The sequence below is a fragment of the Danio rerio genome, chromosome 4 (genome assembly GCF_049306965.1).
Source record: "Danio rerio strain Tuebingen ecotype United States chromosome 4, GRCz12tu, whole genome shotgun sequence".
NCBI lineage: Eukaryota > Metazoa > Chordata > Actinopteri > Cypriniformes > Danionidae > Danio > Danio rerio.
Genome location: NC_133179.1, coordinates 23,409,928 through 23,436,649, shown reverse-complemented (window position 1 = coordinate 23,436,649; position 26,722 = coordinate 23,409,928). Strand labels below are relative to the sequence as shown.

The window sequence follows — 26,722 nt, the reverse complement described above, 5'->3', positions numbered from 1 at the left end:
ACACAAGAAACGTCAAATATTCAAATATATCCATAGTTTTGTGTACAAAACAAACCAGAAATTGGCTGTTAATCACTGTGACAGGCTTGTTGTCTGATTTATGAACAGATGTAATTGCAAATGTGTCTGTGAACCAGATCATCTGATTTATTGGCAATATTAAACACAATCCATTTGTTCACTGAATAGACATCCCTGCTTTTCTTTGTTTTCAGTGAATAGTGGCTTACATTCGTGTGGAATTATTTAAATATATTGCAAATCATAGGCACCTTTTAGAGATTTTAATGTGATTTTGCATCCTTGTTAAAGCTTTTGTCTCTATTCATTATAATTTCTTGGAGGGATATAATTCAAATTTCTCCCATTGTGTTCAGTGGAAGAAACCAAGTCATTCAGGTTTGGATAGGCAAATATAACTATACAGGCTGTTTGAGCTAAGCTCAAATGCTTTCTGTTTTCTTTGTGGCTCAATTATTCAATAAGAATGTGCATTTTATTCTTAACATGGCCTTGGGCCACACAATGGTGAAATGAAAAGTATTTTCAGCCAGACAAGGCAAAATCTTGTTTCAGTACATCTTCCAGTAAAAACGTGCTGCATTTGAAAATTCCTAATAAACGTGTACTATTTGACCAAAAGAACTAGAATATATATAGACCCTTGAAATTGTGACACCATATTTGCCCACTTGACACAAATGTCTTTGATAGTTCAGTGTCTAGTTGCATAAGCTGCTTAATGTAGTCTTGAAAGTTTGTCCTCTATTGTTTTTTCTAATGGTTTTAATATTACTTAAATGAAAAAGTATATTGTATTATACTTTTATATATATATATATATATATATATATATATATATATATATATATATATATATATATATATATATATATATATATAAAAAGGGGTCAAAATAGTTCATAAGACAGCATTAATAAGTCTAAATTAATGCAACTGCCCACAGGCCTGGCCTTAAGTCAACTAGTTCAGTGTTTTTCACATTCCTGGTGGACCACCAACACATTTTCCATGTCTTCTTAACCAAACACACCTTTTTCAGATCATCAGCTTATTTACCAGTGACTGAAAGACCTGAAATGAATAGGACAGACAAAGCATACATCCAAAACATGTAGTGTTGATGGTTTTCTGGGAACGTGGTTGAGAAACATTGAACTAGTTCCATATCAGAATCATTAATATAATATACAAGCACAAAGAGACCTCCTAAAAATCCAGCAGCAGTGTACTGTAAATATTGTCTGCTGTAGAATTAAGGTTCACGCCTTCGCTAGACCCCAAGTCAAAAAAAAGTTCACAGACACAGAATTTGCTTGATCTGTATGATCAGATGTTAATCCTTAACCAATTCAGAGTGTACTCCTGTATTTTATATCAAATCCTTGTCCATCATTACTGGATCAACTTTTTGTGCAGACTGCAATTGGCCAAGTAGGACATTTTGTATAGTAGGACTAACCCTATTCCTAATAACAACCTACTACAACTATCCCTAAAACCAGAGGAAAATGTCAGGATAATAACACTCTTGAAGCTTCAACCCCAACCTAACCCTTTGGAAACCTTCTTTCAGAACTAACAAGAAGGTTCAACCTAGCAAATATCACCTTATTTTTCCTCTCAAAATGTTACTGTTTTATGTCCATACAAGGCCAACTTTGTATCCTTCAATGCCATTTATCGATTTCCTCTGTGAGTTGAGGCTACAACCCCAGCACTAAATCTAAGTCTTAAATCGAATTGTTGGGAGTGTTGTTCCAGGACCAACAAGGATGTTGAAATGTATCTCTTTTTATGTTCACAGTAGCCCAGCCTTGTATCTTTTTATGCTATTGCATTTTTCTGTGTGAGTTGAGGGTTTTTCTTCTCTGCAACAGTGGAGGAGAGCCCCTCCTCTGCCACTTTACCCAGGGCCAGACTGGCATATGTGGGTCCTGCTCCCGAACGCTCTCACAGTCTCACTGACCTGTCCGAGGCCCCCCTGTACCGGGCCGGGGTATTTGGACTGCATGGTACGTCCTAGACCAGCACCCCCTTCTGTAAGGGAGGAACTACAGCAGGACTCTTTTCGTCTGGCCTGTTTTTACATAGTCCTCTATGAAACTCTTTCAATTTGTAAACCAGTGGAGACTTTTTGTTGGCTTTTTATTTTTTTGGTTTTGTATTTTACTTTTTGCCTGCGCTTTCAGGATACGCATGAGTACACCTACCCTGCTGAATGGACCAGCATATCTGTTTGAGGTGCTGGTTTACAACACATATTGTTTTCTCAAGCTTGCTCATCTCATTGAGAATGGTCATCAAGTAATTCAACGTCCAAGTTGACAATTGGTAATCAGAAAGTTAGATTATTTCAGGTAGAGTCAAGTTTGGCCCTAGTGAGCCACAGCTTTTCATTGTTTTTCTTCAGCCTTAATCAAACATGCCTAAACAAGCTAATCAGTGATTAAACGGTTAGTTTACCCAAAAGTGAAAAATCTGTTTTCATTACTCACCCTCATGTTGTTCCAATTCTCACAGATCCATTAATTCACCTTCAGAATACAAATTAAGAACTTTTTGATCAAATGCAAACTCCCTCATCCTCCAGAGACAGCAATGGTCCTGAGATATTCAGAAGTCAAGAAAAGAAACCTTTGTCAAAACATTCAATGTGACCTCAGAGATTCATCTTTAATTATACAAAGCTCCAAGAAAACTTTTATGCACAAAAAATTGTAAATATGACTCTGTTATCCTATATCTTCTCTTCCACGTCAGTTTATTTTGGTGCATGGTTACTATGGGCAGTATGACGCAGAAGCATATTGCCCATGCAAAGCCTCATCTTATATGGAAGACATTGGTGACATTTGTTTTATTACAGTTCTTTGGCATCAATATGTGTTCTTGGAGCTTTGTATTAATACAGTTGAACCTCTGAACTGATATTAAATGTTTTTACAAAGTGTCTTTCTTGGGATTATTTCTATTCATGGAGGGTGAGAGGGCTCTCAGATATCATCAATTTGTGTTCTAAAGATAAATGAAGGTCTTAGAGAATTGGAACGGCATAAGGGTGAGTAATTAATGACAGAATTTTAGTTTGTGGGTAAATGACCCTAAGTCGTCAACTAAAGGCTAGTAGAATGCGACCAGTTCTTATGAAGGTTGGATCAAAACGTTGCAGGGCTGTGATACTCTAGGTTCAAATTTGCATAGTCCTGGACTAGCCACTTTGTCTAACTTTTTTTTTGTTTAAATGTGGGTCTGTGCTTATTGACTGTACACACATTAAAAGTTTCACAAACTTAAACATTCAAACATTTCACAATAACATATGGCCCTGTATAAAAGCAAAATTACACCTGCTTTATATGATTCAATCAACCTAAATTCACTCAAAAATGTCCCACTCATACTTTTTGGCATTAGAAATATTTCAGCTAACAAAGGTTTAACAGGTTGTGCATGTCCTATTCTGTCGGCTGAAAGACCATCCAGACAACCAACAAACTTTACGGTTCCCCATTACCCGTTTGCCCTATTTTAACAAACAAGGCCTATGCTGGTCAACCAGCAGCACCAGCTTCTGTTTGTTGGTGGTTGTTCACCAGCTAAACCAGCACCAAACAAGTATGGATCAGCATGGAAGTTCATGCTGGTCATTCAGCAGGATATCTGAACCAGCTATTTCCCCTAATAAACGCATGGCAGAAACTGCAGAAGGACTTAATAAACTTTAAAAAAAGACTTGAGAAGCTCTCAACCAAGGAAATGAGATGGAGTGACTATGCATCTCGTAAGTCCATACTGTGTACTGAAGTAGGCTTCTCTTCAGTTGTGAAGAAGCGACTCTTTAGTACAAAGGTCCTTGATGGTGTGCAATTACAGTAAATTGCTTCTCCAGAACGGTTTTCGAGACTGCTCTGAGAGAGCAGAAGAATCACTCTGCCTGTGCTGGTTCTTCTCCTGGCTTTTTTTTTTTTTTTGCTTAAGTCTTGTCTGTCCTAAGAGACGGCCCTGGACGAGGCTCAACACTGTTGAGTGTAACATTAGGATACGTTTAAAGAGCCAAAAGTGAGGTTTGAGCAAAAAAAAAAAAAAAAAAAAAAAACAAGCCATCATGTTCCTCTCTGCTCTTGTATGTTTGGCTGTAAGCAAAGCGCTTGGCCTTCTACCCACAATTCCCCAGTGTGATGTGATCTGCTGCTTTTGATGGGTTTGGAGTGGCTTTTACAAAGTAACCCGTTAATTTCTGGATGTCTTCTCCTGGGTTGCAATCTCATGTTTGTATCTGCATTTCTTCACCTTGGCAGAGAAGCCTCTGTTCACGAGGGACCCCACGCAACTGAAAGGCAGCTTTCTGTCTACACCTCTGCAGAAAAGCAACATGGGATTTGGCTTCACTATCATTGGCGGTGATGAACCAGATGAGTTTCTACAGGTCAAAAGTGTCATACCGGACGGGCCTGCAGCACAGGATGGCAAAATGGCTACAGGTAAATACAGTACACCCAGACTCAATGTTTGAACGGTGCTAATGTGCTATTCTCACTCAAACAGAGCTCCCAGCTGCTCAGTCTCTCTCAATCTGTGGTTGTGCCCACACTACTGCAGAGGTCGCAGTGTGAATCTGACATTTTATTGGTTGATAGCGCGTTAGGGACATCCAGGGGTTAAGTGCATTTACGGACAGTGTATTTATTGGCTTTGTGTGTCATCCACAGCAGGGCATGTGTCCATTAATCACAGTGGGGCTTTATGAACTCTGTAGCATCAGTCCAGCCTAGTGGGAGTGTGACTGCGGCAGCTTTACACACACACACACACACACACACACACACACACACACACACACACACATACATCAGCATTGAAATATCTCATATGTTCAGAGGGACCCACAGTGCAGAGTTCAGAATATAGTCAATACATCTCCCATGATGCCACTTTATTGTATTATTGTTGTTGGTAGTTGTGGAAATTATCCTCCGTGCTCCTTACCTCTGCTTTCTGCTCCTCTCATCCACCCTTCACGCTCCCTCTGGACTTCTTGTCCTACTTGAGCTGTTTTGCAGTAACACAGTCATACAGTTCTGTGGAGAAGCTTCAGATGTACACCAGTGTGAAATATTCAATTCTGCTTGGATTAGAGAGCTTAGAGAGAAAACCGCTCTTAAAATTTGGGTGTATGCGCATGTATGTTAGCTTTGAGGCTAATCTGTATGCTAATGTACTTTAAATTGTTGATAAAATTCTGACTAAAATATTAATGAATCACCCTGCATTTCACAGTTTTAAAGAGAAAGCACACCAAAAAAGTATTTGTACATCATTTACTCACTCTCAGGCCTCCAAGTGAGTTTTTTTCTTAAGTAGAATAATTTAGCTGATACGGTGGCTCTTGGCCATTTATTTAATGCAAGTCAATGGCTTCTGCTACACTTAGAGTAAAAAACAAAAACATGCAGGCAAAACAAAGTTAACATCCGTGGCTCCTGACAATATATCGAGGTCTTATTTGATTCACAGTCTCAGCAGATGGTCCTGAGTGCATTCACAACACTCTGGAGTACAAGTTTCCTTTTGCATAAAAGCATCTGTAATCTGTGAAATTTAAAATTCAATTCATTCATTCATTTTCTTTTCGGCTTAGTCCCTTTTATTAATCTGTGGTCACAACAGCTGAATGAACCGCCAATTTATCCAGCATATGTTTTACGCAACAGATGCCCTTCCAGCTCCAACCCATCACTGGGAAACACCCATACACACTCATACACTAAAGACAATTTTAGCTTACTCAAGAGAAAACTCAAGCGAATATGCAAACTCCACACAGAAATGCTAATTGACCCAGCCGAGGCCTCGAACCAGCAACCTTTTTGCTGTGAGGTGACATCGCTACCCACTGTGCTACAGCGTTGCCTTGTAAATTTTTAATATTTATCAAAAACAGTTTTATATTTGTATGGTCTGAAATGTACCGAGCCCCTAAAGGGACATTTGCAAAGAGAAAAAAAGCCTTTCGCATGCTCACGAGGAACATCCTAGCAGGAACACAACCTCATAAGATGTTAATATTAGATTAGATTTAGGTTGTGACATCAGGTGACCAAAATTCAATGTCTAGTCAGTGTCTAAGGATAATGTTTTTTTTGACAAACAATAACGACATCAGTTGACATTGATATCTGGTCAGTTTTAGGTTGTATTGGAAAATGACCAAAATGCAACATCGAGCCAACATCTTTAACCAACGTCATATTGACATCAAATACTGACATTTACTTGTCTGTATTTGTATGTTAACCAAAATCTATCACCTGACAGATGTCATCATATTGGTAATGTCCACACAACGTCAAGTTGTAACATCATTAGACATTGGTATTTGGTTCAAATTAGTTTGGAAGTTGGACAATGACGTTGGCCTGACATTTGGTTCTGACGTCAACCCAATTTTCATCAAAGTACAACGTACCACGACGTTGGGGTACAACATCAATTTGATGTCGTGTTAACGTCCTGTACCTGCTGGGGTATTGTATGCTCACAAGAAACGTTGGGGTGTGCATGAGAAACAAGAGAAAAATGTGCCTATATAAACGTTTTTGTATGCATGTAGAAGTTCCTTGTGAACACACAATATGTTTTTTATATAAACAGGCATCAACTATAACATAGAAATAACTGATGCTTTTAAATGTCCACCATTACGCACATTATATTTTCCCAACAATTAATGTGTTTCTTCTTATACTCAATAATGATTTGCAAGTCACACTCCAGAATTCCAAAAGTAAAGCGATTCCACATTTTAGGCTTGTGTAAACAAGTAATCTTTACGTCAGCGATCAAACTGTTCAGTTCTTGGAGAAAGTGCAAAGGCAGTCGAATCATGTTAGCACTCCATGTTAAAATCTCCATGTTAACACTATTTGCTACTCACTCCCACACCAAAAATAAAGCAGCCAAACAAAAATAAATTGAAATTACTTACCCACTGCGCATCCACAAAAAGGGTTCAAGAAATATGTTTTTGATGTATAAAAACAAAGGACAAGCCCTCACTTTATGTTACGATGTAACATTAAAAAAACACTGGACAAATAAAAATCAGTTTAAAGAAGAGGCAGGTCCATTTATTAGTCTTTTTTTTGTCTTTTTCTTTTTGGTTGTGGCTTCACAACCAAAATGTGAAGCCAAATACCTCAGAGAGGACCCACAGAAAAATAATAAACAAAAATATATCCCCTACCTAAACACGCAAATGAAACTAAATACACCTAACATTATAACAGAAATAAAAATGCAAAAACTATTCCTATCTCCCTAACTATATATAAAAACATGTGAAAATATTTACAGGAAAGAAAAGTGTGGCATCCAACCCCAACTGCTTCTCACCGTACTTATGCAAAGTACAGTATTATATTTTTTCTACAATGCCAAACCATAGGCCAGTTAACTCTCTCTCCTGCTCCACGACCATTTCTTGTTTTTGACAAGCCAATCCCAGGGCAAGTCATCTGCGTAACTGGGGCAGGGCCTGTGCAGAGGAAAAGAGTGAGAGAGAGTTAGTGAGAGAGAGAGACACACACACACACACACACACACACACACACACACACACACACACACACCTGCGAACGCAACGGTCTACCACATATACATTTATTTATCATCTTATCCATAAGTTAACTTTAAAGTGACATAAACATGACATGTATTCCACTTACCGGCTTCCTTGCTAATTGAAAACGATTGTACAGAGAGCTGGGATTTGCTACGTGATATGCTTCACTTCCCACATCTTAAAGTCCTGCCATCCTTCCCATCCACGCCCACTATAGATGCCAGTCTGTGGCGCTGATGTTTGCTCTGCCCCTCACAGCTGTGCCCATAAAGAACTTAACAAGCAGATAATGAGTTGAATCAGGTGCAGGAGTGTGCTGGATCTCTGCATTGGAGGTTTAGAGCTTCATTTGTGTAGGATGTGTGTTGCAGCTTGGCAGCGCTGTTTAGGGGATTGTGTATTGATTGTGTTTGTTTTGAATGCCAGTCACAGAGCAGGGATCCTCTGGGTTTCAACATTAGATGTCTCAGACGCTGCTTCCCAAAGCATCTCTTATACTCTCTTGCTGTCATTAGTTGTACTTTGGCTCTTTAGAACAACACTGCAATTCAGAGGTGTGGGTTTCTTGTACTTCCTATGTTGTGGGTACCAAATGTCCCCACATGTATAGCAACACCAGTATGTTTGTGAGGACTTTTTGGTACCCATTGAAGAAAATTGCTCATGAATCACACAGAATGAAGTATTTTGAAAATGTAAAAATGCAGATTGTTTGCTGTGAGGATTGGGGTAAGGAAATAGAATATAATTTGTACAGTATAAACATCATTACATCTATAGGAGGTCCCCTGAAAGATAGCTGAATGTGTGTGCGTTCCTCAGCTATGGCTGGGTGGGTGTTATAGCTAAAGTATAAGGATAATAATAAGAATTATAAAGTTATACAAGTATAAAATAGAAGAATGAAACTATCATATAACATATAACATGTTCAATATTAATAAACAAGTTTATAGATATATAAAAAGCTACAGATTAAGAAACATATAAATACAGGCCCTGACAAAAGTCTTGTTGCATTTGAATCTAGTTTGTAGAAACGGCTGCTATTAACCTGACTTTTAATGTACCAGTTGGTGTTAGAAATAGCTCACGTGAAAAGTTAAAACACTCTCAAATGATGTTTAATAAACTGAAATAAATTACTTTCACTGAAAAAAATATGTATTATTTAATCAAGACAGAAAGGTCACATTTTGGCAGGACTAATATTTTGTCATCTATGCATAACTTGAACAAATTTACTGTAAATACAAAAATATGTCAGCAAATTAAGTAGTGGTACTGTGAGATCCAAATTTAATATCTTGTATGACTTCCATGAGCTTCAAAGAAAAGCAGTCATGCATACCTCCCAGAGTTCAAAATTCTTTGTTTTCGTTTTCCATGTTTCCTCTTTCATCCTACCTCACAAATGCTCGATAATGTTCATGTCTAGTGACTGGGCTGGCCAATTCTGAAGCATATTGATCTTCTTCACCTTGAAGAACTTTGATGTGGAGAGGGATTTCTGCCAGAAAATTCACTGTTTTCTGGGTGAATCCCAGGGCGTATGGCAATTATTATTACCATTGCTTTTATGCTTATGAATGTGTACTTAATCAAGGCATTGCAATTGCATAAACTAATATTACATTTTAAAGAATACATACATTTTAAATTTTGAAAATATTTATTTAGCACAGCAAGAAGGTTGCTGGCCAGTCCCGGCTGGGTCAGTTGGCATTTCTGTTTCCATTTTAAAAGTATGGCACGTCTGGCTAGAATTGTGGTAAAGGCAAGAACCTTGCTGTCATGAACAGTCAAATTAGGTTCAAGGGATACACCAAAGAGGGCTAACAAATGATCAGGTTCTATATTGATTTTAAGGGCTTTTTTAAATGTATTAAAAACACCTGAAAAAAGGTGGCCAACTGTGGACATGTCCAGAACATATGCAGATGGTAAGCAGGTGAATATTTGCAACGATTACAAGCAGACCTCTTATCTGGAAAGAAATTAGCCTACTGAGCATTGGTTAGGGGGGTCTAAATAATATTTTACACTGCATCAAACCATGCCTAGCACAAAATGAAGAGGAATGCACTCGGGCTAAAATGTTATGCCATAAATCCTCTGTCATAGTAATTCCTAGATCTCGCTCCCAATTATCTTAAAATGTATCAGTAGGATCAGAATTGATTGAATTTATTAAATGATAAATAACCGAAATCAAATGTTTATGAGTGGCATTCAAATTGAGGAAATTATCTATATGCGTTTCAGGGGGGCAGTTGGGGAAATGTGGAAACTGCTTCTGTATAAAATGTCTCACTTGGAAGAAGCGGAATAAGTGATGGGGATGGGGACTTTAGACAGATAACCATTTAGCTGTTGAGTTTGTTGTCTGATTGACATTAGAGAGAGTGTATTTATTTAGGGCCAGAGCATAAATTAACATTCTTGTTAATTTTTTTTCTAAAACTATCTAGCAGAGATATGGCTACAAGCTGACATGTATAGTTGCTTAAGTCAAAACAGTATGGCCGTGGCTGCGTTGTTTCTGTGATAAAAATCTTTCAGCCGAAACCACAATTGCACTTTTGGGATATTTTTGGCTGAAAAATTTCCATGGGCGAATATTTGGTGCATCCCTGTTTTATTATACTAGGCACAAAAGTGTATTAAACATAACCCAGACCTACAGTAGTTTTAACTTTGTTTACACTTATGCTGGTTCCTATTACCCAACGTCATCCTTCATAAGCACACGCTAAAGCAGAAAATAGCAGGGATATGACAAAATACTGTTTCATATTCATTTTTCCAAGCTTTAATCTGAGAGCTTTTGAAAATATCCCTGAGACTATAGAAGTAAGTTTGGAATTTTAAGTGGATGATAATGCCTTGTTTGTATTAGTGTCCTGATCCGGTTTACCCTGTGGAGCTTCAGCCCAGATTGATGCTGACATAAAGTTAGGTGTGAAACAGGGAGGTCACACCGATATCATTTGCTATCTGGAAGCATGTGAAATTATTGATCGAAACACCAGAGGCTCTAGGCAAATGTCGAACGTATTTACAGAGATTAATTAAAATTCCTGCACACAACACACAACAGTCAGGGGGGGACAAGACTTATCGATAGGTGCGAACGGCACTGCATGAAATGTCTCCAGGAAACCAGTAACACTGTTTGAGGCCCTGTGATCTCATTTAGCCCACATAAAACATTCACCAGGTTTGCTGGAACCATTCAGCTTCCATAATAAATGGATTTCTTATATATACCCTTTCAAAACATTCAACCATGCTGTCAGCAAAGCAGAAATTAGGCCTCAAACTTACTGTAAAAAGTGCAACTTGAAAAAAGTTCAAATTACTTTTTTTTTTCAATAATCAGTAAAAACGTCTGTACTACATTTAACACGTTTACTTAAACTAAATGTAAATTTTCTTTATTAAGTTAATAGATTTCTGCCAAAAAAGTTTCAGCCAACTTTTTACTTAAAGTTAAGTTAATCTCCTCTTCACCAAAACGCTATTTAAATAAACAAGATCTTCTTGTTTATTGCCAATTGTTAGAATACTTTATGTTGGATTTCAGCTTGTGTTGATGAACCTAACACCACCTAATTTTGGACTTAAATCTCACTGTAACATGCATTACTGAGATTGTAACAAGTATAATATTTGCAGAACTTTTAATAGTAATGCATTTCCCTCAACATTAGTGAACACACATTGGAAGGAATGCTAAAAAAGGAAAGTGAAGATCTCGGTTAAATCCTGTGGCAGGGTGATACTTTAGGATTGGGAAAAGGATTGAGTGGGTCCCTCAAATTGGTGCGCTGTAATTGTCACAGTTGCCAGGGGAGACGACATGAATAAATATTGGATGACTGAAATCGTTGTAAACTGGGGAAAGTTTTTCACTCTGATTAGAGACTATTCTTATTGGGCTTTTTCATTCCCCTCAGTAACTTTGTTCCAAAACCTAGCCAGCTGTTTGCTGTCTGGTGGCTTTACGGTGAGCAAAACGATTGATTTGGAATATTCTGAGCAGTCAGCGAGCCATACAAATGGTGCTTCTTATGTGAAGTACCGAAGAGCACTCGTCTTGACAAAACATATACTTGAAGGAGTGTTAATGGTATTCAATGAAACTTGGAAACAATTCTGTACAGTCTTAATGAGATATCAACAAAAATTAGCTAAAATTAGGATACACTTAAAAAAAAAGTTACTGAAATTATTTGGATCGTTTCATATAACAGTTAATGAAAAAAACAGTCAAAATAGATCATTTTGCATTAGCATTTTGCTGAGTTTGCATTAGCATTTTTGCACAGAGGAGATGTTGGATCATACAGTATAGTCAAGTTTCACAATAGCATATTGTAAATGGCTAATGACTCAGAACACAACACAGAACACAAACACACACACACATAATAAAGCAGAATTTAAAATGAAGAGTTGAGATTAGCATGCTAATAAGTTAATGACTTAACATTCATATACTCTAAGCACAAAAAAACAACTACATAGTCCAAATTAATAGACTGACATTAGCATTTTGCTAAACTAATGAATTAACACCCTCATTAACACAATATGCCATATACAGAAATAATAGAGCAGACAGTGACAAATGATAGCTAACATTAGCCACTTGCTATATACGTCACTCTAATAAGCACACCAAATATACAAAACAAACAATTAGGCAGATAGTAAAGTGTAATACAATTTAAAATTGCATATGGTAACGTATTAACAATCTAAACATGTACCTTGTACATGTATTCATAATTTGATATTAGCATGTTGCTGAGCTAATTTAGGTAGTGATTAGCTAGGTAGTGATTTTGGTTTTTGGTAAACTACTAGTCTTTTTAACCAGTATGTTGAACAGTTTCAAGCCATCAAATCTTTAAAAGTGCTTAAAATAATTTAAGTCCACTTTGCAATGTCAGTGTATAGAAAGCTTAATTTTGTATTTGTTATCACAGTATATGGTGCTCAGCTGTATAGCACTGCGTAAATAAGTAGAGTAATCGTATATGACTGGCAAATGATAATGTGTTATCTTGTGAAATGTGCACTCAATCCCATGGCTTTGTTAACTTACATAGAGGAAATCGAAAGTGAAGATGTATGTAAAAAAAAAAAAAGGCAGTTTCTTTATCTTGTGTGTTGTATGCGACCTGATAAGCAGAGATTATAGTACTACAGTATCATTATATCCTTACAGACATAAGAAATAATCACATCACTGAATGACGTCCTGAATAAATTTTTTTGTGGCACAGGTACATTATAAATAGCTGTTTTCATGTCGATCGCAACAGACGCAGACAGCGTGTGAACCTAGCATGAGTTTTATCCTATTTAGCTAAACTACAGCGATAATAATAATTCTAATTTGATATATTTATAAAAAAACATCCCTTAATCATGTTCCCATCTCTTTTTTTATAAGTCAATGAAAATGTCAGTATATTTATTATAGTTGTAGTCATCATCACTTTCGTCTAGTTTTTGTTGTTAGAAACTTGTTTGTCACGAAAATTTTGCATCAACAAAATTAACACTGTTTGTAAACAGAACTCACTTGTATTTAACTTTTTTAAACTGAATCAAACACAGACACACACACAAATATACTCTACCCACCAGAGCTTATGTACCTTTCTTTGTGTGTAATTGTTTCTAGGAGATGTGATCGTCTATATCAACGACGTCTGCGTCCTGGGCACCACCCATGCTGATGTTGTAAAGCTATTCCAATCAGTGCCAATTGGACAAAGCGTAACCCTTGTCCTTTGCAGGGGTTACCCTCTTCCTTATGACCCAGAGGATGCAGCAAACACCTTACTATCCCCCCTCGGCCTCATTGATCGCCCTCTGCTGGTCAACGGACGGAATAGCTACGACAGCTACATGGAGTACATCTCCCGCACCGCCCGTTTCGTCGACCCCCTTCAAACAACGATGGTGCAGCCTCACCCTGGAGACACCCACCTGGACGCCGGGCCACTGGAGGACAGCGTCTCGATGGCGTCGTCTGGAGCGGCTGGAGGAGAGCTGCTAACGATTAACATGGTGAAGGGGGCAGATGGGTTTGGATTCACCATAGCAGACAGTAATGGAGGGCAAAGAGTGAAGCAGATTCTGGAGGCTCAAGGATGCCCGGGGCTGTGTGAGGGAGATCTGATTGTGGAAATTAACCAGCAACCTGCGCTAACACTGTCACACACGCAAGTGGTGGAGCTGCTAAAAGAGTGTCCGATTGGGACGGAGGCCACATTGGTCATACAAAGAGGAGGCACAGGTAAGGAAGCCTGTGTTTATGGCAGTGCTGGTGGGTTTTTGTGTTTTTCCATGAGCTAGCATATGGAAGGGTCTCTTAATTGGTTGACTGCTCCATCTTGTCCTTCTTAGCAGTTTTATAATTCACTCCTTGGCTTTCATTATGCGCTGAGTCACGCTCAAGAACGAGCTGTTGTTGGCACTTTCTCTGACCTTCATTGAGCAGGAAAGCAATGTGGGTAAAAATAAACTCTGACACATAATTTGCAAAAGTGTACAACTCTACCTGTGTGCTTAGTGCATTTATTTATTTATACTGTTGCGTAACATGATTTCACAAACACACACACACATCTGAAATTTACAAACCAGCATGTGATTGTTTGTCTGACAGCTTTTGGGGCTAATCTATGTGTTAGTGTAACATAGGCCAGCTAGTAAAAGCTGTGTCAATAATGTTTCCGTTTGAGCACAAGCCTAATCCTGCTCAGAGCAGGGCGAGTACAAACGGAAAGGTTATATTGGGGTTATATTGGTGTCATGACCTAGATGGAAGTGAGTGTAATGGAGGCCAGCTAGTAAGAGCTCTGCTTGTAAACCCCACTCCATTGGTCTCAAGAGGCACACAGCAACTGTGGTCTTTAATATCCTTGCCCACTTTCCATGCTAGAAACACCAGTTTGAATCCCTCTCAGAGTTACACTTGTTTAACAGAGGCCAGCTAAGTGTCTTATAGTGTCCTTGCTAGCAAACCCACCTTCCATGCTAAAAACAGATATGAATCCTGCTCAGAGTGAGCAGAGTTGAAATAAAGGAGCTAAATTGGTGCCGTGACCCGGATGGGATTAAGAGTTATGGATGTCAGTTTAACAAAGGCCACCATTTAAGAGCCGTACTGGTAAACCTCACCCTCTTGATATTCGGAGTAGCAGATGCTAGAGGCTACAGTCTTTAGCATTCCTATTAGCATGCCCTCCTCGCATGTCGAAAATGTCATTTCGAATCTCGCTTGAAGTGGGCTGAGTAGAACCAGAGGGATTACTCTAGAGCATGCCTTAAGGTGCTTTGGCGAATGCTTGGTGAAATTTTGCAGAGGAAATCCAATCAGTATTGCTTGGGAGTTTCATGTGAGGGTGGAAAAGTTGCTGATTTTCAAGGTGGTCAGCAGTAAACAACAGAAAGCTGACTGTGGTGTTGTGCCTTTCCTCGCTAATGTTATTGACGATAGAATTTGGACTTTCTTTGCTCAAAGATTTTGTCTAAGTGAGCTAAAGGTTTTAAGAAATGTTGTTTAAGATTTACTTTCCTTACCAAAAGCAAACCTTGAAGGTTTCCAACTAAAAAGTATGCAAGAAGCACACCACAAACTGTTTATTTGGCTGTCAAAGGAGGAGATGCTTGACAACCATCGACTGCATTTAGACTGGAGAATGTCTTATCATTTAATGGATTGACAGCCTGTTCGCTAACCTTCAACATTTTTCTATTAAACATTCATCACAGATTTAAGTTGTCAGGGAAGTCACAGACAATTTTGGAAGAGATAGTAGTCAGTTTACTCCCCTTCTCATACATTTCTGTGCTATTCACAAGCATTGACTGTCTGACAAAATTTCTGTGGTAATTCAGTTTATTATCAAATCCTACTTGACCCAAGTTGGCCATTATGCTTTTTTCAATAATCGAGCCTTGGGTCTTGCTCTCTCCTAACAATAACAGCAGAATAAAGGCTATTGGGTATTGACCCTTTTGTATATATTTTCTCCCTCCGATCCTAGGAAGAAAACCGCAGTCATCAAGCTGTTTCCAAGAGTCTTTAAAAGTTAAACTGAATTTAAAATTGATCCCTAAACTGATGCCAAACTGCTATTTAAAGCTTCATGCATGGCATTTTGCAGTGATGCGCTTTCCAGCACACAAACTCTTCCTACACTCACGTACACTGTGTCCCAGACACCTACACTGTCTCACATACAAATTATGGCTCTGGTTCAGTGCCTTGCTCTCAAGGGCCAGTGAATCAATACTGATTATTTTACAGTGCTGTTGATTATTGCTGGTGATAACTTCTTTCTCACCCTATACTGATTTTAGATTTTCCCCAATTAATAAAGCAATTGACTCATCTCAGATTACTTCAGCTATTCATTAAAGAAAATCGAGCTCTGCAGTCATTTTCAATACATCACTGATTCTTGAGATCTGGGAAAAAGCTGGCTCATGTGTCATTTGTTTCAAACAGTGATTAGCAGTTTTGTAAATCTCAAAATAATTTATGTCCCTTTTATTACAATGAATTATAATTCATTTCACTGTTGTGTTTTATTAAATACAAATGCTTACTACCCCTGCCCTCACATTATAACTCACCATTCAATATACAGTTGAAAGCAAAATAATTAGCCCTCCTGTGAAGTCTTTATTATTTAAAAAAATATATTTTGTGGGTGATATTTAACACAGTATTTCCAGTAATATTTGTTTTTATTCTGGATACATTTTTATTATAAGGTCTATATTATTAGATGTGGTTATTTTAACAGCACCATAGAAAGACTAAGCATAAACTTGGTAAAAGTACGCTACACTATGCTTCTGTTTATTCATTTATTAATTTTCTTTTCGGCTTAGCCCCTTTATTAATCTGGGGTCGCCACAGGGGAATGAACCGCCAACTTATCCAGCTCATGTTTTACACAGAGGATACCATTCCAGCTGCAGCCCATCACTGGGAAACATCCATATACACTCAAAACCGGAGCATCCGGAGGAAACTCACACCAACACGAGGAGAACATGCAAACTCCACATAGAAATGCTGAAGCTTGAACCAGCGACCTTCTTGCTGTGAGGTGACGGCTTAACCAACTGCGTCACCACGTCGTCGCTTCTGTTTATTTAAAGTTGCCAGTTATAATGACAAATTAAGAAAATAACTACAGTCTTTAAAATTAAATTGAACAAATTATATATAAAATTTTATGGATAAATATATAAAACCTTTAAAACTTTTGCGTTTAGATTGTGTTACTTTTTTCATATTAATTTCATGACATTTATGCACTGACAATGCTTTCCAAAACCCAATTTTAGATTTTACTTCACAGCACAAGAATTCTTGTATTAAAACGTATAATTTATAAATACATTTATATACAAGCAGTCAGATATATTATGTACTTTACCTTTAACCTGCTTAAAGAAAACACTCATTTTGAACGTTTTAAACAAAACTCAATTACACAAAAAAAAAATGTCATGAGCATTTATAGCAAATAAATAAATGTAAATATTACCCTGCTTGCTTTTTGAGCATTGTCGAGTGTGTTCTTAAACACCTGTGATTGGTCATTGAGTGTTTCCACACTCAACAGAAATTGATATGATTGGCTCTGACAGTCTATACGGCACTGGTGTTATTCATCGATGAGTGTCATGAATACAGATAAACGTTACAGTCTATAATGCACTAATGTCACAGCTGATCCATGATAGACGCGGTCGAGAAAACACGCACTGCAGACATGCTCGTGTGTGTGTGTGTGTGTGTGTGTGTGTGTGTGTGTGTGTTACCTCACGCAAGCAGGTCAAAGGTCCACACACACACACACACACACACAGAGAGAGAGAGAAAGAGAGAGAGAAGCTGAGCAGAGATGGAGTTTAAAGCTGTCATTTTCTCCATGGCAGTAAAATAGAGGCTCGTGGGTTCTGCTGTGGCAGTTGTCTGCTTTTTAAGTAATGTTAGTTGGATTGTTTTAATTAATCGCGCTTGCCTCCCTCGCCTAGGTCATAATGGAATTGATAATCGCATCTTTTCAAATCGTGATTTCGGTTTAAAATCAATTAATCGTGCAGGCCTTTTTCAATTACGTGCCTAGTTTAACGTGTCTTTTTAAATGTTAGTAGTATTGTTAGTTTTTAAGCTCTATAAGCTAGTGTGCTCCAAAACAGTTACAAAATTAATGTTTAGGAGATACAAAACTAATATAAACCTGTAAAGCTTGTTGTTTGTCAGTTCTGCCTTTTACAGTTTTTTCGTCACCTCAAACTTTAAATTCTTATCAAATCATGACCAATCAAATGCTTTCTAGTATCTGACATACCCGCCCCCTTCAAGACGCTTCTCAGTTGCTTTTCAATTGGTGCATTTGAAATCAACCAGTCTCACTGGCAGAGCTGTGACAAAAACAAAATGCTAGGGGAGGAGCTACCCTATGTCCAACCCTCTCTTCGAGTTTTGGTTGAGATTTCATCAAACATCGAAAAAAAAAATGCACATTTCAAAGCACTTCATGGAACCTTTAGTCTAATTAACCTAGTTAAGCCTGAATACTAGAACTTTGGAAAATAACTATTAAAATATTGTGTGCTATAGTCATAGAAAAAAAGAAATTACTTATATAAATTAAAACTGTTATGTGTAAAATGTGTTAAAAAATCATCTCACTGTTAAACAGCACTCGAGAAATATTTGTATAATTTTGCTAATAATTTTGACTTCAACTGTGTGTATATATATATATTTTCTTTTTTTCTGTAGGCTATTTTTTCTCCATTTTCCAGAATCAGTGGTATGTGTACAGCCTGTCCAGCATGTCATAGCCCAGAAAGCATATAATTTGAGCTCTAATTGCAGTTGAAAGCACTCAGCACTCATAGGCCTTTTTCTAGGCCTATGTTATTAGACCTAGATTAATTGAGTCATTGATGTTAGGAAATGAAAAGCCAGCTAAGGCTGATCCACATGCACCTGTCTATACTGTAGAAAAATCTGCTTATTCGATACGTTTCAGTATTCAATACAAAAAAAAAAAAAAACCTTCAATAGCTTTAGCTCTACCTGACACCTTTACTGAGAACATATAAGCTCTTTTTAAAAGCAGCTTTAGCCAGTGTGATTTATGACCCGTAGCAATCAGAGTGTCTGATGTAACCCAGAGAGAAAGAGAGAAAGAAAGCCAAGGAATATATAGAATAAAGATTAAGGACACACAGAGAGAGACGGAAGAAATAGAGAGCTTAACCCTCAGAAAGCAACTGAGGCAAAATCACTACATTTGTTCAAAGGGGGTATTTTTCAGATCCTGTATTTTAACCCAATATCAAAAGAATATGTAATCTACTAATATGATTTTTAGTCTGTATTTCTTTTATTATTATTTTTAAAATATTATCATGACATTTCACACTACACTCACATATATATATATATATATATATATATATATATATATATATATATATATATATATATATATATATTTTACAATATGTTTTGCATATTAAAGTCAATTATATAATAAATGAAAAACAGCACAGCAAATTGTTCATGAATTCTATTTACAGTAATGAGAATGAATACACTTTCCATGTTTAGAACCTAGAGACTTTACAGTAATGAAGAATGGATGAGTAAAATGAGTTTGATTTTCTTCAGTATAATGTCCCAATTCACCTCTGAGGGTTAATCACAAGAAAATGAGAAAGACAAAGCAAAGGCAAGAAATATCTAGAGAGGTATTTCGGAAGCTTATCTGAAGTGTGTCTTTCCTCTGTGTCAGTGTAGGTCAAAGGTTAACGAGAGAGACATTAAATCCTCATTAAGCCCCAGTGATTAGTATGCCGGATTACAGCCTCTGTGTGCTTTACATACAGTATGAAGTACCAATGCACTTCAGTGCACACATTCAAAAGTGCATATGCATAATTATGGTAGGAGCTTTATCTGATGCTGGGCTAATTATACTGACCCCTAAAAGAATTCTGAAATTGAATAAAATTTAAAAATGCATGGATGCATTAGATGGCTAAATATCAAATCAAGAATTAGTTTTAAAACACTTTCTGAGCAAATGATATCACTTAAATACTAATCAATAAAAATATGTGTGCCTCAGCCTACAATTTTTGTGAAATGTAAAATACATTGCTCTGGGTACATTTTGTTGAACACTTCAGATGACAAATTCACAGGGCGCTGTCTGCATTATTCTTAAATACACTAATTCGGATACATTTTGTTGTACGTTTCAGATACACATCTAATTCACGTCTGCTGGAAGGTGGAGTAATTGTTTAATTGTAAAAATAATTGTTTATTCGTTGATTATATGTCCCTGTAAATATAATTAGTGTGAAATAGAAAACAAAACTTGTTAGCTTCATATGCCCCATGGTGTTCATTTTCAAAGATATGTTTTTTTTTTTTTCGGTTTCACAAAAATGTAGGTTGAAGCACATACAGTATTTGCAGTGTTGTTGCAAGCCTGTGTTGAAAATAATTAGTAACAGAAGTGCGAAACAAAAAGATTTGAACTAGTTTGTTAAAAAAATACAAGCAGGACTTTTGAGAAAGAAATCATTATTTGTTTCCAGACTCAAACTTTAAAGAGCAGATTGCAGTAAGGTCATTGAAATGCATTGCTGCAATAATAATAATAATAATAATAATAATAATAATAATAATAATAATAATAATATTAATAATGCAATTTATTTTTAAAACCAGACATATTCAAGAGAACAAGATACAAGTACAGAATACACTATCAATTAAAACAAGCTTAAATGAATGTGTCTTAGTAAACTTTTTGAAGTGATCCAAATTCTGTATATTTCGGATATTAAATGCATATTAAAATATGATATTAAAATCCCTCTAGAATTTTGCTGGACTGTTTTCTGATTTTTGTGCCTTAAAATGACTTTTCTTAAAATTTGTGGCAATATTTCAGGCATTATTTTGCGTTGATTTGATGTAAACAAAAATACCACAGACAAAAGTCGTTATTACAAATATTTTTATTACTCCTAGACCCATGAAGCGTGAAGCTATAAATATAAGAATGCAAACAATACATTATATTAACAGCATCTCAACAGTACATCATAAAAAACTGCAACCAAATGCATTAATCATATGCAAGTAATGCATCTCCGATCTTGTATCCATGCATCTGTATAAATAATGTCTGCACGTCAGCTAAAAGGCCAAAATAATCGGAATCATTGCAAGGATAAAAAAGTAAAATGAGTGTTGTTGTTTTACATGTATAGATAGGTAAATACAAGGATCTATGCAATAGCAGTGAGTTGGGTTTGTAAGTAAATGCGACTTTGCATGTTTACTCATATTTAACATGCGGCGTCTTGTTAAATGCAGAGTTACAGACCTGCGTAAAGGTATATACTGCCACCTACAATGTTGATGTGTGTGAAATCATGGTTTAGCAAGGGTTGTTTGCGTCCACATGGGCATTGTTTTAGGTGAAAATATGTTGTGATGACATAATGTCTAGACCCCGAATTTGCGGGAAATCTGCAGCATTTCAGAAAAAAATGTGAGTTTGCTTATTTTGCTTTAAATTCAGCGATCGCTAAATTCTGGAGGGACTGTAAAAGGAAGTGATTTAATAGAGTGAGCACTTTGAATGAAAAAAACTCTTTCTCCCATAGACTTTGCCTATTTGCTGTGGTGAGATTGTATGAAACATGAAAATGAAATGAAACGGCATGACCAAGTGTGAAAGGGCACTGACCCTTAACATTGGCGTATGTTTTTTTTTCTAGTGGATGTGAGCAGACAATTTTCTGATCCACAAACAGAATCAGTGAGCTTGAAGGTCATTGTGGTTTTGTGAATACAATCATGCTCTGATGTCCCCTACATCAGCAATCTGTCCCATTCTCATTCTCGTCATAATCAGACAGACTGCACAGTTAGCCCTGAAACGCTTAACAGCCTGTAGCATCACGCTTGCTCTTGAGTTTAACATCCGTCTGTTCCAACATGCCATGACTGACATACGGGGAACAGAAGAGGATTTCTACAAACCAACAGTTTCTGTCAAGCCAAGTCACAGGGTCAGTTTTATTCAAAGCTGCTTCCGTCTGTATTTATTCTCACATCTTTCTACCCTTTCTCCCTCTTGATGCACTATATTCCAAATCTTCTAAAGCCAAACAGTTGTGTATTGTGTTAGGAAAATCGAATTCACTAAACATCTTGTATGAGAGTGAATAGTGAGAGATTTTTTCTATTCATTATTTTATGTTATTCACAAAACATCTAAATGATTTGTCTTGAACTCAAATGGCTACTCAACCAATCACTAAAATGAAACATAATGTTAATGTTATTTGTTAAAGTCTTAAAGTTTCACTATTTTAAATTGGAAGTTAGGGATTAGGCTTGGATTTGTAGTTGGTGCTGAGGATGAGTAACCAGATGAGATAGATATGGTATGGGTTAGATTAAGAATCTTGAGGTTAGTGTTTAATGAAAGGATCAGGGAGTCAACGATTAATTTTGAATTGTGGTTTGAGCAGGTGTTTGTGCTAAGGTTTAGTTTCCAGATTTAAATGAAATGATGGGAGTAACAAGTTTGAATTTGATAATGATTGGGACTAGAATTAGTATTTAAAGTTTGGGGTTTAGTGGAAGGGTCATAGAGTCCGTAATGGATATGGGGTCGAGTTTGGAATAGGCTGGGGGTTATGGTCAATAGTAGAGTAAGAGGTAAGGTTAAGCAGTTTGGGATCAAGATTCTTCTATCAGGTTCCAGTTTTTTAGGGTTTGAAATCTGAGGTAAAGCTAGGGGTTAAAGTCTGAATTTTAGGGCTTCAGTCAGGGTTTTGGAGAAAATATCAAAAACTCCATAATGGATTTATGTTGGGGTTTGGAAAAGAAGTTGTTGCCAAGGGTTACGATTCTGGTCACTTTAATTAATGGGAGTAAGTGTTTTTTATTTTAGAATGATGGTTAGAAATTGTTGTTATATAAATCGAATTTGGCCTGGGTTTCGTAAATGGATCAGAGCAGGTGGATTTGGGTTGGTCTTTAGAAAAGGTGGAGTTGGGTTGGTGTTTGGATAAGTAGCTGTTGCTAAGGGATATAAACTTGGTGTAAATGCAGGGATGAGGTTACACCAAATTCATCCAAATTTCATCCCTCGCTCCAGATTACTTGTGGGATGTTTCAGACTAATTTTTAGCTCGGGTTAAATATTTTGAACTTGCATGGAAGACATGGTTTAGGTAAATTTGCATATCCTCCGAAATATTTTGAAACATATTCCATGACATTCGGCAGAAATTTGCTTCTATTTGCATGTTTGCATTAATTTTGTATGTAATTTACTTGCTCTAAGTAGCTTAAATTAGTGTAAACCCAGCCTTTAGTTTTGAATCAGAGTTTAAAAAAAACAGTTAGAATTAGAATATGGAGTTTGTGTTTAGTAAAAAAGATCAGAGAGTCAGCTGTGGATTTGGTTTGGGGTTTGGACTAGGAGTTGGTCATGTGGGACGAATTATAGAATAAAATAGTTTGGGATTACAATTAAAAATAGAAGATTGGGGTTAGGATCAGAGTTCAGGGTGAAAGAATGCATAGACCATGGGTTTTGGTCATGGTTTGTAATAGATTGTTGCTAATGTTTGGCATAGTAAATGATGCTAATCCAAAATCATGGTCTTCAAATGTTCTCCAAATGACATATCCTATATATGGTATGGTTTTAGGGATGCTGTTGCATGTCCCAGTGTCTCAGACCGTAAACAAGAAAATGCTCTACATCATAGGTCTCAAACTGGATTCCTGGAGGGCTGCAGCTCTGCACAGTTTAGCTCCAACCCTAATCAAACACAGCTGATCTAACTAATCAAGGCAGTCAAGACTACTATAGCTTATTAAGCAGGTGTGAGTTAGAGGTGGTTGGAGTTAAACTCAGCAGAGCTGCGGCCTTCCAGGGATTGAGTTTGAGACCTATGCTTTAGATGGATGAATGATAATGTCCTGCTTGGCTAAATCATGTTTGCCGTATGAAAAATGAGCTAGCACACATTATGTTATAGCAAGAACTCCATGCAGTTTGCCGAAGAGACAATAAACAGGCCTTCTCCATTTTACCTCTTATCCTGGTGTGAGTCAATGACACAAAGCATAGCTCACTCACAAGGAGAGATGTGTAATGCCAACACTTAAAGGCTTCTCTACGAATCCAATCACTGGAACGGTTCAGGAGCATTTAGACAGCCTATTATACGCCCTAATAAAACTGTCAGTGCTCCAGTAAAATGATGTGCCACTTCTTAATGTGCCGCAATTTGGCCCCTCTGTCTCACCACTGGACACTGGCCATCCTTTCTAATTACACTAGTGCAAATGTGAGTCTCTCGTGAACAGTTTGGTCAGTCCTCTCTGTCTCTCTTTTTATTACACGCCTTTTTCGTGCATCCCTGCTGACAGTTTCTCATTTTGTCTTTTCTTCAGTCTTTGGTGCAGGAGTCTAAAGCTAAATCTCAAAGCTCATCGGTGCAGTAACAGAGGGTTGATTGTTTGTAAATGTCTCATTCATAATGTCCAGATGGTGATGTGGCTTTACTGCCAGATCTCTTTGTCTCTGCAATAATTTCACTGCCCCACATGTCTAGCACTCTTCACTTGTGAAAATGCCCTTGGCTGCTGATTTAAGTGCATTTTGGCATGTTCCCCTGGAATGGTTATCAGTAGGATCTGTCTTTGAAGAGCTGCTTCAGTATCAGAGTCTCTAACCAGAATCCATTGATTGCCACACTCCCTGCCAGAGCGCCATCTGCCGTTTCTACGATTGGCTTATTTGGTGAGGGTCTTATTGCTATCAGATAATTGTTGCACTGAAATGTCCCTTGGTGCGGCACTATGACAGCCTTGGTACTGTATGACAGACCGCTCAACAGAACATTGATAATGATGCCCAGAAGAAAGATAAAGATTTCCAGAATAAAATTACTTTATCCCTAAATGGGAGTATTAAAGGGTGACTGAGTGCGATGAGCTGAAGGCTTGAAGGGGCCCAACAGTGAATCTGGAGGGCTCCAATAACATGCTTTTACAATAAGAGACCCCCATTTAGAAGGTGCTTTACACAGTACACAGTGGCCAGATTTTATATTTTATTGCTGTTGTCCATGTTTGCTTTGAAGACCCTGAGAAAATTAATGGCCGTTTCCACTGAGTGGTACAGTACGGTTCGGTACGGGTCACCTTCATCAGGCTTGCGTTTCCACTGCCAAAAGGGTACCAATGGTACAACAGAAAGTTTCAGTCGATGTCATTCTCGCTCTAGGAAATGTCAAACTAAAGCTGTACAGGTCGTTCTCAAATATGAGATGCACTTCTCACAAAACAGGTGCTTTATACAAATAAATACTTGTGTATAAATGTTTATTACTAACTTTTCAAAGAAAAGGATTTGATTATAACTGCAGATCAATGATAGGGCGAAATAGCCTACTGTAATGTCTGCAATTCTATAAAATAAATAAATAAATGCAACCTATATGAGCACATACAGAACCTTACAGTCTCCAATATGTTACCATTTACAAAAAAACTACACACAGCATACATTTAGTACTTATTTGGCTTCAAAAACAACACACGACATATAGCCCACAGTCAGTGCAAACCTCGTTTGCAGTTCGTTCATCTTTTAGGTTGCTGAAACAATCATTTGCTCCTTTGTTTTGTCGGGCTTCTCCTTTGTTTTTTCCTGTGTGTGTTTGTCCGTTTCTGAAGAGATTGGATGTCAGAAGCACTTCAATAATCACGCACATGTTATTATCATCAGCTCAAGAAGTTCAAATATTCAAATTATTTCAAATATAGACACGTGGCGAATGCACATAAGAAAGCAAAACGACTCACGCTTCAGACGGCCTTGTAAACAACTACGGGGTAGTTGTGCTCCTTCTTGGCTTTGTGGCTGTTCATCAAAATGACAAGGTTTGTTTGAGCTTGGGTTGACCATGGCTTGTTATTATATGTATATAGTATTACGATGTAATGTCTCTGCTGTGTGTTTAAAAATGGCACTTCATGTGTCCAGCTAAGCTCCTTGCTCCACCTTTTGGTACCATGTTGTTATGCTAGGTACCCTTCCGAAAGGGTACCGAAAAAGTGGTACGGTAAAGTTTGCTTTTAGGTACCTTTTGACAGTGGAAATGGCTATAAAAGCGTACCGAATTGTACTGAACTGCATCGTACAGTACCACTCAGTGGAAACAGGCCATAAGATTTGCTGTTTGTGTTAACTTTGTAGTTCTGTACTCATATTTGGAAAAAAATAAATAAAAATTGCATATACTGTATTAATAAAATAGTGCTCCAAGCACATGCTTTCAGATGGAGCAGCATTTACTACACAGTCCTAGTTTACTGACAAGCTATGCAAAATCACATTCATAATTGCAGACAATTTAATCAGCTAAATATGAAATTGAAGATATTGTTCTGTAATAATGACTGCTAGTTTTTTGTTGTTGTTGTTGTTAAGAACTGTTTATTGAGTTTTTTAGGAAACAGTATAAAATGGAAAAAAAACAAGTGCAAATTTAAAACCCAATTCTGCTCATCCCATCCAAGACTGGTAGTTTCTTATTCAAAATGTGTTTGCTAACTACTAATACTAAGATTTTTAGTGTTTCACATGAAAGCGGCGCAAGCGGTGCATTTAAATTTTGAGTACAAAGCTTTATTGCTAATAATGGTTTCAAAGCAGAAATGAGTTATTTCTCTCACTGTATTTATTTCAGATTCAAATTCATTTACCTCAGTTTACCTCCTAGTCAAGCTGCTCAAAACTGCCATTAGAAATCTTGAGGTGTTAAGTGGGTATATAATAAACCAGGGTTTCTTAATATGTTCCTGGAGGACCACCAACACTGCATGTTTTGGATGTCTCTTTTGCCCGTCACACCCATTACAGGGCTGTTTCTCAGTATGCGTTCTTCAGCCATCTT

The 26,722-nt window shown here is 37.3% G+C and overlaps 1 protein-coding gene across 50 annotated transcripts in view; it reads left to right on the top strand.

Moving 5' to 3' along the window:
* The window catches only part of magi2a (membrane associated guanylate kinase, WW and PDZ domain containing 2a), a 328,630-nt gene that overhangs the window by 247,821 nt on the left and 54,087 nt on the right, over nucleotides 1–26,722 (top strand). For 48 of the 50 annotated variants that reach the window (XM_073946372.1, XM_073946344.1, XM_073946347.1 and 45 more), the window contains exons 9-10: nucleotides 4,323–4,505; nucleotides 13,344–13,961. In XM_073946372.1, the coding sequence (XP_073802473.1) occupies nucleotides 4,323–4,505; nucleotides 13,344–13,961 (801 nt within the window). Of the gene's footprint in view, nucleotides 1–1,901; nucleotides 2,037–4,322; nucleotides 4,506–13,343; nucleotides 13,962–26,722 lie in introns of all 50 variants that reach the window. The other 2 variants (XM_073946348.1, XM_068219687.2) reach the window with 1 other exon arrangement.